General features: G+C 41.7%; 1 protein-coding gene across 1 annotated transcript; it reads right to left on the minus strand.

The window, feature by feature from the left end:
* Positions 1–834: 834 nt before the first annotated feature.
* Positions 835–14,881, minus strand: RNF146 (ring finger protein 146). The gene is made up of 3 exons (XM_054023184.1): positions 14,761–14,881; positions 7,171–7,320; positions 835–2,587 (listed from the first exon to the last, which is right to left on the minus strand). The coding sequence occupies exon 3, from the start codon at positions 2,584–2,586 to the stop codon at positions 1,528–1,530; it is 1,059 nt and encodes a 352-aa protein (XP_053879159.1). The 5' UTR covers position 2,587; positions 7,171–7,320; positions 14,761–14,881; the 3' UTR covers positions 835–1,527.
* Between the last annotated feature and the right edge of the window lie 2,465 nt (positions 14,882–17,346).

Below are 17,346 nucleotides of genomic sequence, written 5' to 3' on the forward strand. Positions count from 1 at the left end.
AAAAAATAAACTTTGTGTGGGTCTACACTTTGCTCCTTGTGTCAGCGGTGCACGTCCTCACCAGGAGTGCTTGTATGGATTGCACTATCAGTGTGGGGCATTGTGGGACAGCTCCTGAAAGCCAGTAACAGTAAATATAAGCAACACAGTTTCTACACTGACATTGTGTCAACATAACTACATTGATCTCCACAAGCAGCTAAGAGTCAAGGAGGAGTTATTAAGTTGGCCTAAGAGTCAATTATGTCAGCAGAAGCGAAATTTAAGTGTAGATACGTCCATAGTTAGGTTGATGTAAGCTGCCTTGCGTCGACCTAACTCTATAGTGTAGACCAGATCTACGAAAACCTCAGAAGCATGCCCCACCCTTTGAGAGCATAGAATTAGATTTCTAATGGTATATAAACAAGTGGAAATGTATTCCCTAATATTTGCATACCTTAGCTTTGCCACAACCAGGACCAAACATTTAAACTAGCTGCTTGTCTAAGATGAAATACATCCAGATAAACATACTTGCTCCACTACTGGATGTAACATGTATAGATCACCTGTGGTTTTCTCCTGCAATCCTTTACTTCTCCATCACAACAGCAAAATAAACTGAGCAGCCTTGAAGTCAGAATGCACGGCTTCTGACACCACAGTTAACATTCAGTCAGCCAGAAGGATGTGCTCATACCAGTCATGATAACCTGGTCTGGGAAGTGAGAATTTCAAGATCCCTCAAAGCCAACCCAAAACTCCCTTTTTGGCAGCATAGCATGCCTGCTTCATGATACCTTTGTCTAAGTGCCCCTTGGTACAATTCAGTCAAAATGCAAAGACACCACAGATTGTTAAAGTGTAGTTTTTATTAAATTATAAATTTTGTAACAAAAACAAGACAGATCAACAAAGACCTCAAAAACAAACTACAAGGACTAGACAGCAAAGCCAATGAAAACGCCATGAAGTGTGTACAGATAAGAATTTTCAACAAAAGTTAATAGCATTTTTACATTTCCATTGCATGAAGATAAAATGATTTCTTTGTCTAATAAAACACATCTTAACTCCAAACTCACATATATTTTCTCACATTAAATTAAGCATCCTGCTCATACCCAACATCTTGTCTGTTCCCACATTGCTTTAGTGTTTTTTTCATATATCAATCCATGCAGAAAGTAGTAAGACACTTAATGCAACAGTCAGATAATGAAGACAATCTGAGTTGTACAGTGGATATACATTGGCCAAAAAGGGACTGAGTATCTCCACAGGGTAAAATGCTACAAAATAAACACAAAAGACATTTTCAAGAAAACTGGGTATTGCTAAGTAGCTTTCAAACCATTAACAAGACACCTCAGTTTCTTACATTTAAAGAGTCTTCCAGCTGAGACATGTTGAGAATTTAAGTTAACAGGCCAAATCTGTCCCCCGCCCCCGCTTCAAATACACTGCTGGGTTTGAGTGCAATGCCAGCATGGACAGAAAATTTACAGATACTGGACTGAGTTTTTAAAACACATGGCTCTAAATTTAAACTTCAGTTACCGTGCACTGTCCATCAGGCCTTCTAGATCTTACACTGGTGCTTACTGCCCCACCCCCTGCCACTGGTCTCTCTATTACTGATTGGTTTGCATTCGCATTCAAGTGTCTTTGCTGGGCAGAGGACGTGTGTTGCTGAAGTTGAGCATACACATCCTCACTATCGCTGCTATCATCCGATTCGGTTTCCTCAACGGAGGTATCAGGGGCTGGCACCCTACCAGAAGACGATGACTCATGGTCTTCCTCTCCCTCTCCCCTATGACTTCTTTCAGCCATGTTGTCTCCGTTTATTTGTAAGTGGGCAAAAGAGTTCTCTAAAGAAGTGCTTGCATCAGGTGATGGCGTTGCAGGACTCGTCAGCTGACCATCTAGTGAAGTTAGGGGTCTAGCAGAAACGGATGCTAGAGGCTGCGCAGCAGCAGCCCCCAGAGCCGATGTACTGTCTGCGCCATCAGCAGAGCTCTCTCTTCCTAGATTGACAGTGTTAGAATCACAGTCCAACCTAAGCCCGGCCACTCCCTTCTTTGGTATATCTATTATGTCCCGTTTTATTTTCCTGCGACGTCCATGCTCATTTCTCCTATACTGAACCATGTTTTCGAGATCTGCTACATACAAAAACCCAGCAATTAACATTTCAGTACTCTTTTTACCTTTGGAAAAGGCATCTTCCAGCTCCCTACTGGTACGTTCATCATATTGCCACCAACCATTTCTACCTTCATAGTACCAAGCATATTCCCCATTGCCTCTGCTCGCCACTTTGAGTTCCTCTGGCGATAGTAAGGTTGGCTTGTCAAGAAAGTCCTCAGGAATCTCTTGCCGACACAGTGCACATCGTTTTCCAAGCCAGGAAGCTCCCTTCACACACAGATAGCAGAAAACATGTTTACAAGGCAGACTCACTGGGTGGACACACGTTTGCAGACAGATAGCACATTCAGGGACTGTCAGGGAAGGTGTTGTATTGGAACACGACTCATTTGTCTTCCTGTTAGTGGGAAGCATGTTGATCGAGTGATCAATTTCACCACAGCCAGCCATCCTACAAAGAATCAGAAATAGATTTAAGTCAGGTTATAAGTGTTAAGCCAAATCAGTACCTTAACTCACCTAAGACAATACTAACCACAGAAGAAATAAAAGCCTTCCATGAAGTTAAACTTTCAGACAATCAGATATGAAACAAACTGAACATTTTAAAATATTTAAGTTTTATAGGTGCATACCTTTAGGAAAGATTATAGCATTCTGCTCCCTAGTTCAGGGACATTAACAAAAACAATGGCTTCCAAATACCAAGTTCAGCATCCCAACCTTGTTGTCTATTTCAGTTTTAGTATGCCAGTTCAGACTAATTGGTTTGCAGTTCCTTCTGTGCTCCCAGGCAGGGTGTTAGCTAATCAATAAGGAATTTTCTTTCCTGCATACTCTGCTTGAGTGCATTCAGTCAGCCAGCTGTTTGTAGGCCTCTTCAAGAAATGAACAGAAGCTGAAAGTTTGTAAATCTTGCTTTCGTGACAGAAAATCCTCAAGAAGTGCTCTGCCTGTAGGCACCTACATGAAGCAACTTATAGGGCTTGTCTTAATAATGCTGGTGAGCATCAACTAAGGAGTATAGAAGATGGAAATACCTATTCAGCAGCCTTCTCCCACCCCCACAGCACTCTATGGGATGTTCTCATAAGGGACTTTCCTTCCTTCCTTCCTCTCATCTAATAGCCCTCAAGAGTCAGCTAGGCACCCAGGCAAAAGAAGTAACTTTGTGATGAATGGTGAGTGTTGTAGAGCAGTGGCTTTCAACCTTTTCAGACTTCTGTACCCCAACCCTTTCAAGAGTCTGATTTGTCTTGCATAATCCCAAATTACACCTCACTTTAAAAACTACTCACTTACAAAAGACATAAAAATACAAGTGTCACAACACACCAGTACTTAAAAATTGCTTCCTTTCTCATTTTTATCATATAATTATAAAATAAATCAATTGGAATATAAATATTGTACTTAAATTTCAATGTATAGTATATAGAGCAGTATAAACAAATCATTGTCTATATGAAATTTTAGGCAGTACTGACTTCGCTAGTGCTTTTTATGTAGCCTAGTGTAAAACTAGGTAAATATCTAGATGAGTTGATGTACCCCCTGGAAGACCTCTACATACCCCCCTGGGTATGCGTACCTCTGGCTGAGAACCAGTGTTGTAGAGTGCTCAGAGAGAACCTGCATCATAATTCCTACCAGACATGGCTGTAGCTAGCAGTGACACGTATTGGCAACCATATTAACTCTAGATTTAGGCTTGCAACAGATACCATTCCAGCTCCTTCTTGCCGGAGGTACCACCCTCCCTTCCCAAGTGGGTAACTATCAGTTTCTACTTTGCCTCTCCAGCCTACCATCTTTGGTAGGTGTTCTCAAAGTAAAACTGTTCTTTAAAATATCTTCCCTCCTCCGAACAAGGTATTAGCTGCCTCAGGGTTGATACTAGTCCTCTTTACAATATACAGACTGCTGCCTACCAGACCCTCTCTCTCTTGGAGCAATGTTTCTTTTTCAGAACCAAACACCCCAAAGGTTTGAAAATTTCAGAAAGTTAATGTTAAGGAATTTTCAGGGGGGGAGGGGGAGAGAACCCAGTTTGAAAGCTGTGTGAGATTAGAAGGGGAAAGAACTGTTAAAGGCCTAAAGGCTGTTAGGCATTATTTATCCCCTACAGAATTCAAAGGAAAAAGGAAACTAAGGACACAAAGCAGGCTACATGACAATACAAATCTGAAGATCAAACCTCTCTTTCTAGTTTTAGATAGGGTCCTTCAGATAGCTTCCATGAGTCCAAAAAAACTACCTGAAGGGTTAAAATAATATTGGTGAGAACACGAATAAAGGGATCTTTCCCGTTCATTCTGTTGTGGAATCTCAAGTGCTCTCTTTGGGAGAATCCTAATTCAACACGATCTTCCTCCTAATACAGCAAGATTGTTTATCTTGAGGAAATTTATCAAACTACCTGGGACTCGGCTCCTTCAGGAACCAAGAAACTCTTCTTCCCCAGAGGCTGTGCAATCCCTGAGGAACTCAGACACAGATAAGAATTTTAAAAGGATTAGGTATGTAGCAGCATCTCAGGCCTTTTATTTTAGTGCATTCCCTATCTGCTAGGTAACATAGTTGGGTACAATCGTCATAATTTTCTTCTGAATGACAGACACTAATCTCTTCAAACCACTTCCTGGTCATCAATTTATGCGTGCTAAAAGCACCACAACTTGAGCACTTAGGAGATCATGTGGATAACTGTGCCCGCCTATATGTCAGTTTCTTATCTGAGAATTTCCCCCTCCCTTAGGCAAGATCAATAACTAAGAGGAAAGATTAATGGAATCTTTGTAATAGTGTCTGAATTGCCATGCCAAAATGCAGAAATAGAATTACCATCTGGCAATTGTCTTTCTGCACAGAAATATATGCCAAATTGAGTGATTCACCCTAGAATGATCTGAGAAGATACTATACCAGTTGTGTTACAGATTTTCCTCCAATTAGCTTTCTTTGTAGCTTTCTCAGACTTTTGAAGTTATGTTTTGGAATAGAATTTGTTTAGATTCAAGTTAGTGTTTGTGCTTGAGAGTTTATTACAGAGGGATACAAGCTACTGATTTCTCAGAATACCCACAGGATGTAATGGAGCTGGTATTTCCCAGGGAAGTAATTGAAAGAAAAATCTTTACTGATTACCATATGCCAACAGTTGAAGAGGAGAGCAGGAACAGCAGCTTCCATAATGGTGTATTACTGTTCAGAAAGACTGTTAAGAATCTTTACCTATTTCCCCACTAGTTTTACAAGAGACTTCCTTCTGAATGCTCTTTTTAAAATTGTCCTCTCTTTAGAGGAGTGGAGGAAGTTAAACATCCTTTGTTTATAAATAATTTTCTATACAAGTTTCATATCACACCTGATTAACACCTCAGAGAAAGCTGAGACTGCCAAATGCTAAGCATGAATGCAGCTGGTATTGGAAAAATCACAAATTCTGGTGCCACAAATTGCACTTACTGGTAACCTCTAATGGCAGGAGATTCAAAGTTCCCACTATTTATAATAGCAATGCAAAGAGCATTAGCACTTAGAAACTCTGATCAATGGTTCAAATGAGTTAATTTATAGCTAACATTAAACCTATGTTACTTCCAATTTGCCACGTGAAAGCATGTGGGGTGGAGTGGGGGGAAGCTAGATTTGCCTTCAGTCTTGGAATGCTGGCTCTCAGGAGAGAAACTGAGACATTCCTAGTTTACACAGATGTGTGTAATCTCTAGAAGAGATTGCCAAACTAATCAAATTCTGCTTCTTGACTTGCGAGTGTGGAACTGGCTTATCTAGGACTTTTTGCTTATTCACTTGGCTTGAGCTAAAAGAGGAAGACAATTATTTGGGGGGGGAATGATTTCAGGTAGCTAGGGCATGACAATCTTATCTCAAAATTCAAACAAGCACTGTTATTCCATAACTTAGAGGGATAAAAAACTGTTTTTTAAATTAACAAGGCTGAAGGTTTAATCCATTTCTCCAGAGGCCCAATCAGCTTCTTGGTTCCTATAACAGCTGAGGCCAACTGGAGTTGCATATGCACAAATTAGGCCCCACAACATTTAAATTCAATAAAACCAACACCATCTAAACATGTCATTTTTAGAAGATCCTATCATTAATGTTTTTTCTTTAATAATCATGTTCTACGGGTTTACTTGATTAATCAGATCCAGTAGGACAAACAAAAAATATTTGTTTTTAAAATTAGTTAATGGCACTTCAAAAGGAGGAAAAAATATTTAGAGACCACAGTAGCAATGGTCAAGTTATGGTTCAGAAGGCACTTTCATTCCAAGCTTACTTTCAGGTGCTCATATAAGTAAAGGATAGCTTACTCTGGGCTGAAATTTCCCATGTTTGTTCTTAGCCCAATGGTAATTTTTTTTATTTTGAAGTTTGATCAACAACTAATTGGGGTCAATCTGTAGGACTGCCTTTATCTCTAATTGCTTAAGCTCTATTTTCACTTTTTAAAATGGCTGATAAACGGGAAAAATTATGTTTCTTACCACTGTTGCAAAAAGCAGCCTAAAATATACACAGTTTTATTTTAAAAAGCGGTCTTTGAAATGAACTATCTGAAACATTTGGACCAAAAATTCAGGTGTGAAAAGAATGCTCAAAGAACACTGGGCATTTGAACCACATTAAACAATGCATGTTGAAATGCAATAAACCACTTAAGATGGACCCAACCCACACTTCTGCCAGACATCTGTCCCTGTTATCCCCTATTTTTATAGGAATGTATTATCATTAAATCATACATACAGCCAAAGAATGTGTGAAATTGTATGTCTGGAAGTGTCCTCATTAGCACTCAAAACTTGGAACAGGTGATGCAGGAGATCTAGATAAAAAGCCTTCAGGCATTGTGGGTCCCTTCAAAGAGAGAAACTGGATTTATCCAAGTAGATAATTATTTTTGTTAATAGTAAAGGCCAGATTTTGAACCTCAACTCAGTATCTCTTTAAATAACTGATAAATGCAAGTCAATTAACATAATAAAACAATGATGTTGAGCTTACTTCTTTTTTAGTATGGTTCCTGCTGAAGCATGCCACAAGACTAAAACTATCCTCTTCAAATGTATCCAATCAGAATATAGTGTACTCTTTTCCACTGTTGGCTCATTCTTCTGCTCTGCACAAGGGAACACTACTAGCGTTTCAACTTCTCTGCAAGTTGAGGAAAAGAAAACATCATTATTAGAGCAACACTGAACAGAGTTCCCTTTCATTTAGCAGTCTAATAGCAAACAAAATACAGTGTTATGTTCTCATTCCAGCAAACAGAAGAATACCACCCTCTTTTACCATTTTATGCAGGATATTTTCAACATCTAGAAATACAGTTTTCAAACAGGTGGTTGTCTTGTTTTAAAATCCCCAATTTCTGCCTGCATTTTGTCATCCACTTTTATGATATCAAACTTCAACAAACCTACCTCACTTTCTAAGGTATTTATAAAGGCAATTGCATTGATATACAAGAAGTAGGTAACTGCGGGTGAACAGTGATTCTTAAGACTGCTGCTTCCTATGTACTGGCAAGCAGTGGAGAAACAAGAGCAACTATGTTCATACCTAATAGTACTCTCTCTACTTCCCAAGCCTTTCGACACATTGCATAATTCTAGGAAGTTGTGTGCTCAATCACAAGTCCCTTCTTAAACTCAGGGAGTTTGGGAAGGCAGAGGGGCTTTAACATTCATAAAATGTTTTGGGATTCATTCATAATAAATTGCATGTATGCATTTTGTGAGAGAGGATGAGAAGGTAATTCAGTTTCCATAACCATTTAGTCAAATGCCTCCTTCAAAGTGCCAAGGGTACCAGTTAATGCCAGTCATGATACACTTTGGCTTGTGTGACATGAATTAGTGTCAGTCTAGTTTCTGCTGAACAAATCACACATTGCAAATAGCCATCAGATGGTAATAACTGTCTTACTAATGATAAAAGCTGGAACTGAAGCAGTGACTCTAATAACTCTAAAGCAGGGATCTGCAACCCCCCCCGAGGTCACAAAATGATACCAAGGTGTCAAGATCACATTGTTCCCATGCCCTAACTGGGATCAAGAGAGGTCTTACTATTAAAAAAGGGAGATGAAATATGGAAATAGTTGATAACTCTTAGTGTATGGCTACACTACCCATGTTACAGCGCGGCCACGGCAGTGATGTAATGTGGGCAATATAGACACACTATCGCCAGGGGAGAGCTCTCCCGGAGATTTAAAAAACGCAGAACGAGCAGTGGTAGCTTTATCACACTGTCTATACTGGCGCTTTTCAGCGCTAAAACTTTTGTTGCTTAGGGATGTGTTTTTTCACACCCCTGAACGACAAAAGTTTTAGCGCTGAAAGTGGCAGCATATACACAGCTTTACTCGTGCTCTAAAGCATTACCAGTCCTATGAGTAGGGCTCCGTGTCTGTCACAGAGCTCGTGGAAGTCATGGATTCCGTGACTTTTCGCAACCTCTGGGACTTCCGCAGGGGCCAGTGTGGCTGACCTCAGGGGTGCCAAAGCAGCTGGCCCCCAGGACAGCCACATCAGCCGCTGCTCCGGCGGTCACGGCAGCGGTCCCCGGGCAGCTGGCTGGAGCAGCCGCAATTCTGGGCACTGGTCCCTGGCCAGCCGGCTGGAGCAACAGCGGTTCCCGGCCAGCCAAAGCAGCCATGGCCTCGGGCAGCAGTCCTCAGCTGACCAGCTGGAGCAGCTGTGGTCCGCTGGCCCCGGCAGCTGGTGCTGCTGGCCTTGGTTGCCCGCTCCCAAATTTAATCATCGGTATTTTTAGTATAAGTCATGGATAGGTTGCGGGCTGTGAATTTTTGTTTATTGCCCATGACCTCTCCATGACTTTTACTAAAAATACCCTGACTAAACCGTTGCCTTACCTATGCCTATGAGTTATACATTCCTCCTCTGCATCATGTATTACATCTGAGGTTCATTTTAAAGTGAACGTGAGGAAGTGTCATATGTTTCCATTCACTCAAGAAAAGAGCTATTTCAGTGAAATTTTAGTGCCCAGATCTGACTCATATGTATGCAGCAGAGTGAAGTTAAAAAGTGATAGGTCCCCGAGAGAGAGCTGAATACTTAGCATAATTGTAGAACATACATCATTGATAACAGCAGACTGTAAATGTTTAGATGACTTTTTAGTTAACGTGTTTGAGTAATAAATGGCCATACTAAAGTTATTATCTGGCTACAGCTGAGTATGGGACATTTTAGAAATTATTCCTAAGGAATATTGCCAAGATCAACAGGCCTCAACATATGTCCTCACACCCTTTTAAAGGCAAAGGTTGTTTTCAGTGTCTCTGGTCATCCCCCCACCTCCTCCACCCATTAGCTTCCAAAAAGAAGAGTTGCAACAGTGTTAAAATTTCAGCTCCTCCTTAAGCAGCCCAACAGACAAGATATTGGGTTTACTGTGACCAAAGAGTCAGTTGTAACAAAGCTCAAGGCCCTGGGTATGGTGTTGATCTATCACCTTTCAGAAGCTGGCATTGAATTACGGCTGCTACATCTCATTTAAAGAAGCTTTTTGTCTAACCCTTTTCCGAATCCACTGTCAGAGGTGATGATACACATCATAACCCAAATTAATTAACTGTGGAGTGGGGAGAAGGAAAATAAGTCAGGTCTTTCAATTCTGAATGAGTCCTTTTCAAAAGAGTATGCTCTGTGAGTGTAATTATCCCTAAAAAAAAAAAAAAAAATCTCATCGGGGATATAATTATAAGGTTAAGGTAAAGCAGCTTTTTAACTGCTCTGTACCTTTAAAATGAATTACTTCAGAAACTGACTTCAGGAAACTTCTACATTTCATTAAACTGTTATTTCTACATTAAGCAAGACTTGAAAAATTTACCTAGCCAGGATGAAAGATCCCTGGGCTGAAACCTGCACCCTTCCCCAAACTGCCCCTGCTCTGAATTTCTGTATATTTTAAAGTAATTTCTCACCCTATGCACCTAACATTCTCTTCCCCACCTGTACCACACCCAACTCTCACATTACACACATAAAACCTCGTTTCATTCACCAATCATCTCACACACAGGGGCTGAAACATTTATTCAACACCTAACAGCCAAATTATTAAACTAGAGGAGCAGCTCCAATGGCCAGGAGCAACATCCAGGTGACAGCCACATCCCACACCAGCTGCTGTGAAAGTGAAAGGTGCTGGGATTTCTACCAAACTGATGTCCATGGTCTATACTCAGGGGTTCCATCTTTTGAAGTGTCTGGCTAGCAGGTGTCTCCTGCATCCTTCAAAGCCCCTCTGGTTGTTGCAAGAGTGATGGTGGGGTTCTCCCAACAAAACCATCATCCCCCCCTGCATCTGATTTTGGCACCCTCCTCTACTGCTCAGAGCTTTTCCCAAATTGAAACAGAAGAAAATTGATTATTCTTGTCAGTTTAACTGCTGCCCACAGAGTACTCTCTAACAGCAGTGAAGACCGGGAATGCTCTGGTCAGTTTTTGCTTGGATGCTGCTTTGGAGTTCTGAACAGCAATAGAGGAACTAAAAATCTGCGGATTTAGGAAGACAGAGCTTTCAGTTTCTACTTTGTTCATATTTGGAAGGTGATCTTCACAGTCATAAGGGCCAGATAGAAGCTTATATTTTGCAAAAGCAGATAGCACAAAAGCTTCCTGCTTGCCAAAGGCTAGTGGCTGTTTAAAGCCTTGTACTAAACAGTACTGCCAACCTTGTGAGTACTGTACCACTACACAGAGTACTCTGAAATAATTAATGCAATTAAGACATTAATTCATGAAATTAAGATTGCCCCTGTATGCTTAAAAAGATATGAAATCCTCATTCAATAACTTGTCAATAAATGTAATTTAAGATACATATAAACTTTTCTTGTGTAAATACAGCTGGCTCTACCAAAAGCCAATTTTAGAATTTTTCATTAGGCTCCCTGACTCAAAAGAAGTCAAACAAACCCCTGTCTGAATAGTGCCTCTGCTTAATACTCATGAAGCAGTTACAAAAATTGCAGAATTTTTTTAAGATACTCCAACTTAAAAAATGAAAATTATACTTCCGTCTGAAAATTTGTTACCTGCCATTGCTACAATTAACACATGATATTACTATAACTGAAATTAGTTTGTCTTCTTTGTGCATTTGACAGCACACTGTGACAGACAGTTTCACTGTCTCCCCCATATAACCAGTAACTTTCCCATGTTTGCGTGAATGCAAAGCAGTGGGAAAGATTTAAAATATATGTATATATATTAGTGATTAGAAAGATTTTATATATCTATATCTATAGATAGATATAGATATATAAATTATGTGATTAGATTTCAAGTTGATAGAGTCCTTTTATGCATTCCATGATCAGTTAATAAAAAGGGCTGATGTTTAGTTAGCAGATATATCCATTCACTACTGTATCACTGGGAAAAAAATTAGTATAAAATGGTCAAACATTTTTATCAAAACTGGTGAAGAGATGTTAAAAATAAAAGTTTTCCTCCTCTTATTCTGCTACAACTGGAACCTGAATTCTAAGCCCAGTTAGGACAGATGCGTTACAGAAGTTTCAATTTCACAGGATCATAGGAACGTCGAGCTGGAAGGGTCCTCAAGAAGTGATCAAGTCTAGCTCCCTGTACTCAGGCAGGACCAAAGTAAACCTAGACCACCCTGACAGGTGACTGTCCAACCTGTTCATGAAAACCTCCAATGATGAGGTTTCCATAACCTCCCTTGGAAGCCTATTCCAGATCTTAACTGCCTTTATAGGTAGAAAGTTTTCCCTAATATCTAATCTAACTCTGCCTTGTTGCAGATTAAGCCAGTTACTTCTTATCCTACCTTCAGTGAACATGGAGAACAATTGAACACAGTCCTCTTTAGAACAGCCCTTAACATAGTTGAAGATTATTTCTAATAAAGGATAAACTGCCAAATTTAATAGTCCCACTATGGACTTATTTCTAATATATCTAAACTTTGATTCACCATTCATAACTAAAACAATATAATATTCATTAACTCCAACAGGAATTTTGCCAGTGATGTCCGTGGAAGCAGGTTCGGGCCCCAAATTACCACTGCTGCATAAAGACAGGTGCTGGATACAGCAACACCTTTATAACTTTGATTAAAATGCACAGCAGAGAAAGAGTATGATTCTGTTAAGTTGGCTTTCTACCACCAATTCTAGAAGTCAATTGTTCCTGTACGCTTTGAAAATTCTGCAGTTCCATCTTGGTAACTGACCGTTCGATTACAGCTAAATTGATGCTGCATAATTTGAAGATGCAAGTTAAATCATATTTCATCAATTGATTTACACATTTGTTAAAAAATGGGCACAATTTCCTTCCTTCATTCAGCACAGATTCTGCACCATATCAATAGAGTCAGAGTAGCATTTTTTATTTCTTATGACTACTGTAATTGTTAGCAATTTACTTCTGTCCAACAGATTGTAGAGTAAATTGCTGCAAAATTATCAATAAATAAAAGTCAGATTTACTCTCATTTTGACCAAGAGCAGTTCCAAAGACCAGTTTTAAACAAACTGTCAACACTTGACTGCTGCATCTGTGCTTTTGTTTTCAAACTTGTATTTGATTGCAATATTTCCTTTAAGATATCAAATTTGAGAAACACAAAAATAAATTCTGTACCTTATTCCTCCTAACGATTACTAAATATTCTGGAATTTGTTTTAGCAGACAAGCAAATAAACTACAACATTTACAGTCCGCAAAATAGGAAGATTACCATGAGATTCAGTCAAAGAGTAAACATTTTATCATTTTTATTGTGAACTAAAAACACTTTCAATTTGTTAGATCATGCCAATATAGGTTACTATCTGTTGCTCTTAGATAAAAATTATATTTACCAGATATTCCTAGTAGTCTATTAGTTTCAGTGGAGAAGCTAATGGTTCTTTGTACCAAAAACTGGGCCACAGATCTATTTTCATCTTCCATTTAAACTCGCTAAAAACAATGCAAGGAAATCCCAGGGCCCAAACTATTAGTTACCAAAAAAAGCATTTTCACTAAAAGTTTTTGGGTGCCCCCTTTTTAGACCTCCTAAAGTACCTTAAGCATTTTGATATAATTTCCTAGCTCAGTTTTTTATTACAATAATGGAAGTTACAAGCTACAGAGATGACATTTTGAAAACAGGATAGACAAAATACTGCACAGCATTATTTAAAAGATATTAAAAATTAATACTTCACACTTACGCAGTCCCTTTGCTCTGAGGAGCAGCCATGCCCTCTCCCTTCTCCCCTCCCCCCCAACATTCCTCCGTGCCTCCCTATGGGGACACACCCCACAGTTTGAGGACCTCTGGTCTAGAGTATTGAAACTTAGATATATTTTAATATTTGCAAGTCAATTCTGCCAACCACAGAAGAAACTGTGGAAAACACTACAAATACCTAAAACAAAGCAAAATAATCCTGTGTGAAGTCATCAAAAGACATATGAATGCAAGATTCGGATGAAAGATGATCAGCTATTTCTCAAATGTCTGGATATTACTTATATCTAAGCTTGGAAGTAAGATTTTTATCAGTAAATGTTGGTAAACATCAATTTCACCATACACATAAACCCATGAAAAATAGTTCCATCCATGATAACTGAAATTTACAGAGACAAAATGAGAAAAATGCTGCTTGAGACCTTCTTAGAGCTTGATTTGAGAACATTTAGGTTTTATGTTTTGACATGTGATGTTGACAATTTGTGTTTTAAGTTATAAAAACGTAACTTCTTGAATCTCAGTGTCTACTGTCACTAAACAATTGTCTGAACCCGTCTGACTACCTATAATTTCCCACAACCATGAAAATTTAAATCAATAAAATATGCAGAAAAATAGATCTGGGTATTATCCGTGCAAATCATAAAACAACAACAACAAAAAATTTCTCCCAAGCCTAGTTACATCACACCCCACCCTGGGCTTCCCACCTGTCAGGAGGCACAGGTCCCTCCCCAGAGGGTTTTCAAAGCCCGTGTATAAATTATAAATTTACTGCGAGTTTGATAGTTTACAATTTTTTTTTTTAAATAAAATGTTCAATGGGGTCAAGTTTCCCCGATGCGCTGCCCCCGCCCCCGCCCCCACCCCCACCCGTGGGCTGAGCTCGGAAGGGGGCGAGGGGGATAAATTAGCACAGTTCCAAGGGGGAAGGGGAAGGACACCGGCGTCACGTGACCGAGGGGTTACGCAGTTGCCAAACAACGCAGCCCGATTCCCCCGGGTGGGTGGTTGCCAGGGGCTTTGCCCGCCCCGCTCCTATCCGGCAAAGCGGTGCGGGCCCCGCTCCGAGTGAGGGGCGGGCGGGCTCCTGCTTCTCCGTAGGCAGTTACCCCCCGCCCCACCCCACCCCGGGGGCTCTGTGGCCTTTTGTCCAGGGCCCCGCACGGCGGCCCCGGCATCCGCCCCAGCCCCCGGGGCGGGGAGGCCCCAGTGGGAGCCGCTGTGAGGAGCCCGCGGGGTGGGTTAGCGGAACCCCCCGACTCTCCCCCCGCGGGCGCGCGCAAGCGCCCGAGCGGCGGGATCTAGAACGCGGCGGCGTCACGGACTCACCCGCGGGCCCGGCTCGCGCTGCTCCGTGCCTTCACCGCTGAGCGACGAGCAAACAGCCGCCCGAGCCACCGTCACCTGCCGCCGCCGCTTCCAGCCGCCGAGAGAACGAGACGCGACGACGTCAGCGCGTAGAGGGGAGGGGGAACGCACCGTGGCGGGGGGGGGAGCCTAAGAAGGGGTGGTGACAAACTAGACCCCCATTGGCGCGCGGCCAAGTAGCCCCTCCCCCCGCGGTGTGTCTCTGGGGAGACCCCCAGCCTACAATACTCACTTCCTACGGCTGCGCGTGTCCGCCGCGCGCTCCCTCTTGCTGCTTAGGCCCCGGCGGTTGGCGCGCGGCCCTTGGGGCGCGCACCGCGGGGAGCGCTGCGGAATGTGTCTGAGCCTGTGCCCAGCAGCCCGGAGCCGGCCGGCCGCCCCTGCGCAGACCCGGCTCCCCCTTGCGGCCTGCGGCGGCGGGGACCCCACAGCACCTAGCCCAGCCCTCATGCTCCAGCGCTGCCGGCCGGCCAGCGGGGACCATCTGCTCTCGGAGTCCGACCTCGTGGGCGGCGGCGCAGGCTGCGCCCGCTCAGCCCTGCAGGGTTTGGCCAACGCGAATCTTGCAGCTGGGCGGCCAGCAAGAGGTGGAGAAACTCGCAGTTCGCTTCAGTGGTGACTCCCCTTCACTGTTATTTTATACCTAATGTTGCATGTGTCTGGCTTGAGCTCCCAGCCCCTGGTTCTTGTCCTGATTCCTGCCGCTGGATTAGCGAGCCCCCGTGGACCCGGTATTGTCTCGTTGTGCGCTGTGGTCTTTTGGACCGGCTAAGCTCTTCAGGTCTCTCTATAAGCCATTTTCTCCAGCTCTTGGATCGTTTTGGTGGCTCTTCTCTGCACCTTTCCATTTTTTCAGCATCCTTGTAAAAACGTGGGCACCAGATTTGTATACTGTGGTCCTCACCAGCGCTGTATATAGGGGTAAAATCACCTCCCCATGTCTACTCACTACTCTCCTCTTTACACACACCAGAATTTGTTAATGCTGTAGGTGCCAATGCAATATAAATGTTATATAATAATATCTAACATTTATGCTGCATAATGAAAATCAGCAGCGCTATAAATTACATGGGCTGAGTCCTGAAGTGCATCCTAGTGCTCACAATTTTATTCTGAGTTTCACAGTATTTGGTGGCTTTCATAAAGCTGCAGCTCCTGGACTGAAGTGATTATGTATAACCTCAGTTTTTATTAAAAAGAGGTAAATTTCTAGCCAGAGAATAGCTTCGAAACACAACCTGAGAGCACGATAACAGCCCCGCAACCAAATAAAAAGTACCCATATGTACTATGCTTTAAAATCTCATTCTTTTTAAACCATAGTCAAGATTGGTGGAGCACATGATTTTTGAGCACTTGAGGTTGTACCAATCATAACACTACTGAACTGGCAAGCACGTGTGTGTGTGTTTGTACAGTACTACTTGGCAGGATGGGATCAGGAGCCCCTGCCATACCATACTGTCCTGCAATGCTGACTACAAAAGGGAACTTGCCTTTAGCTTAAGTACTATTTTTGCAGCAGAAGGAGATGAGTTCTGTTCCCATTGCCTCCCTGAAGTTCTCAGCAGCTTTGGCATGCAGCATACATTAGGCAGCCCCAACTCCCATGGGAGATTTCCTAAGTAGCAACTGATTTGTTACAATATTTTATGCTGAAGTTGTGAGTCCAGACCATGGATCCAAACATCTAACATTTTGAGAAATTCTGTTCTGAATCTGAGCTTCTCAGCCACCATACTTAGTCTTTAGGATGATTTGTCCCCACATCTGAACAACCCTGTGCTTGGGAGAGGTTCAGATCCGGACTTTGAATTTTTAGCCCACTTCTGTTTGTGGCTCTAAAGCCTTGCCTGCACTGGAGAAATTTATCAAAATAATTCCCATCAGATCTGACACTAGTTCAGCTGAACTAGTGAATATGGTGGGAGCCAATGTATGCAAGACTCCAGCATCTTGAACTTTTTTTTTTAAACCAATTAGATTGTTTTTTCAGCAGATTTAACTAAATTTGTGGCAAAACCTTCCAGCCACCAGTACCCTTTGTAGACCAGCTTTAACATCACATCACCTGAATCAAAAGTTAGAACTAGTGAGAATTTGGGGATTAGTTTTTTCCAGTGTAGACATGGGACCATTCAACCCAAATGACCACACCTTACAAACTCGATGCATACAGTACCATTGAAGTATTACCATCTTTGGAGTGGAAGGTGATAGCCATATAGTGAGGGTGAAGAAATTCATGCAAAGGACAGCCACACTTTTTCTAAATGGGTGTAAAATTCAGTTGATCCTATTCAAACCAATGAGACAATAAAAATGTAGGATACTGTGTTTAGTTCCTGTTGTCAAATAGGACCGAGAAGTCTATTCTACAACCATCCTCTCTGCAACAAAAGACTGGTAAATGTTGAACCAGTAAGAGTACATGCAACTTCACATAACATATAGCCTGCAGTAGGTCATGAATCATTTGCCCTTCACTTAACAAATCTTGGCAAAACTAAAAGTTTAACAAATGTAACTAAGAATATTTTGAAT

This window comes from Malaclemys terrapin, chromosome 3, assembly GCF_027887155.1.
Source record: "Malaclemys terrapin pileata isolate rMalTer1 chromosome 3, rMalTer1.hap1, whole genome shotgun sequence".
Lineage (NCBI taxonomy): Eukaryota > Metazoa > Chordata > Testudines > Emydidae > Malaclemys > Malaclemys terrapin.

Excerpts from the sequence above, each read along its gene's own strand:
- RNF146 (XM_054023184.1), bottom strand. The coding sequence starts at position 2,586 with ATGGCTGGCTGTGGTGAAATTGATCACTCGATCAACATGCTTCCCACT.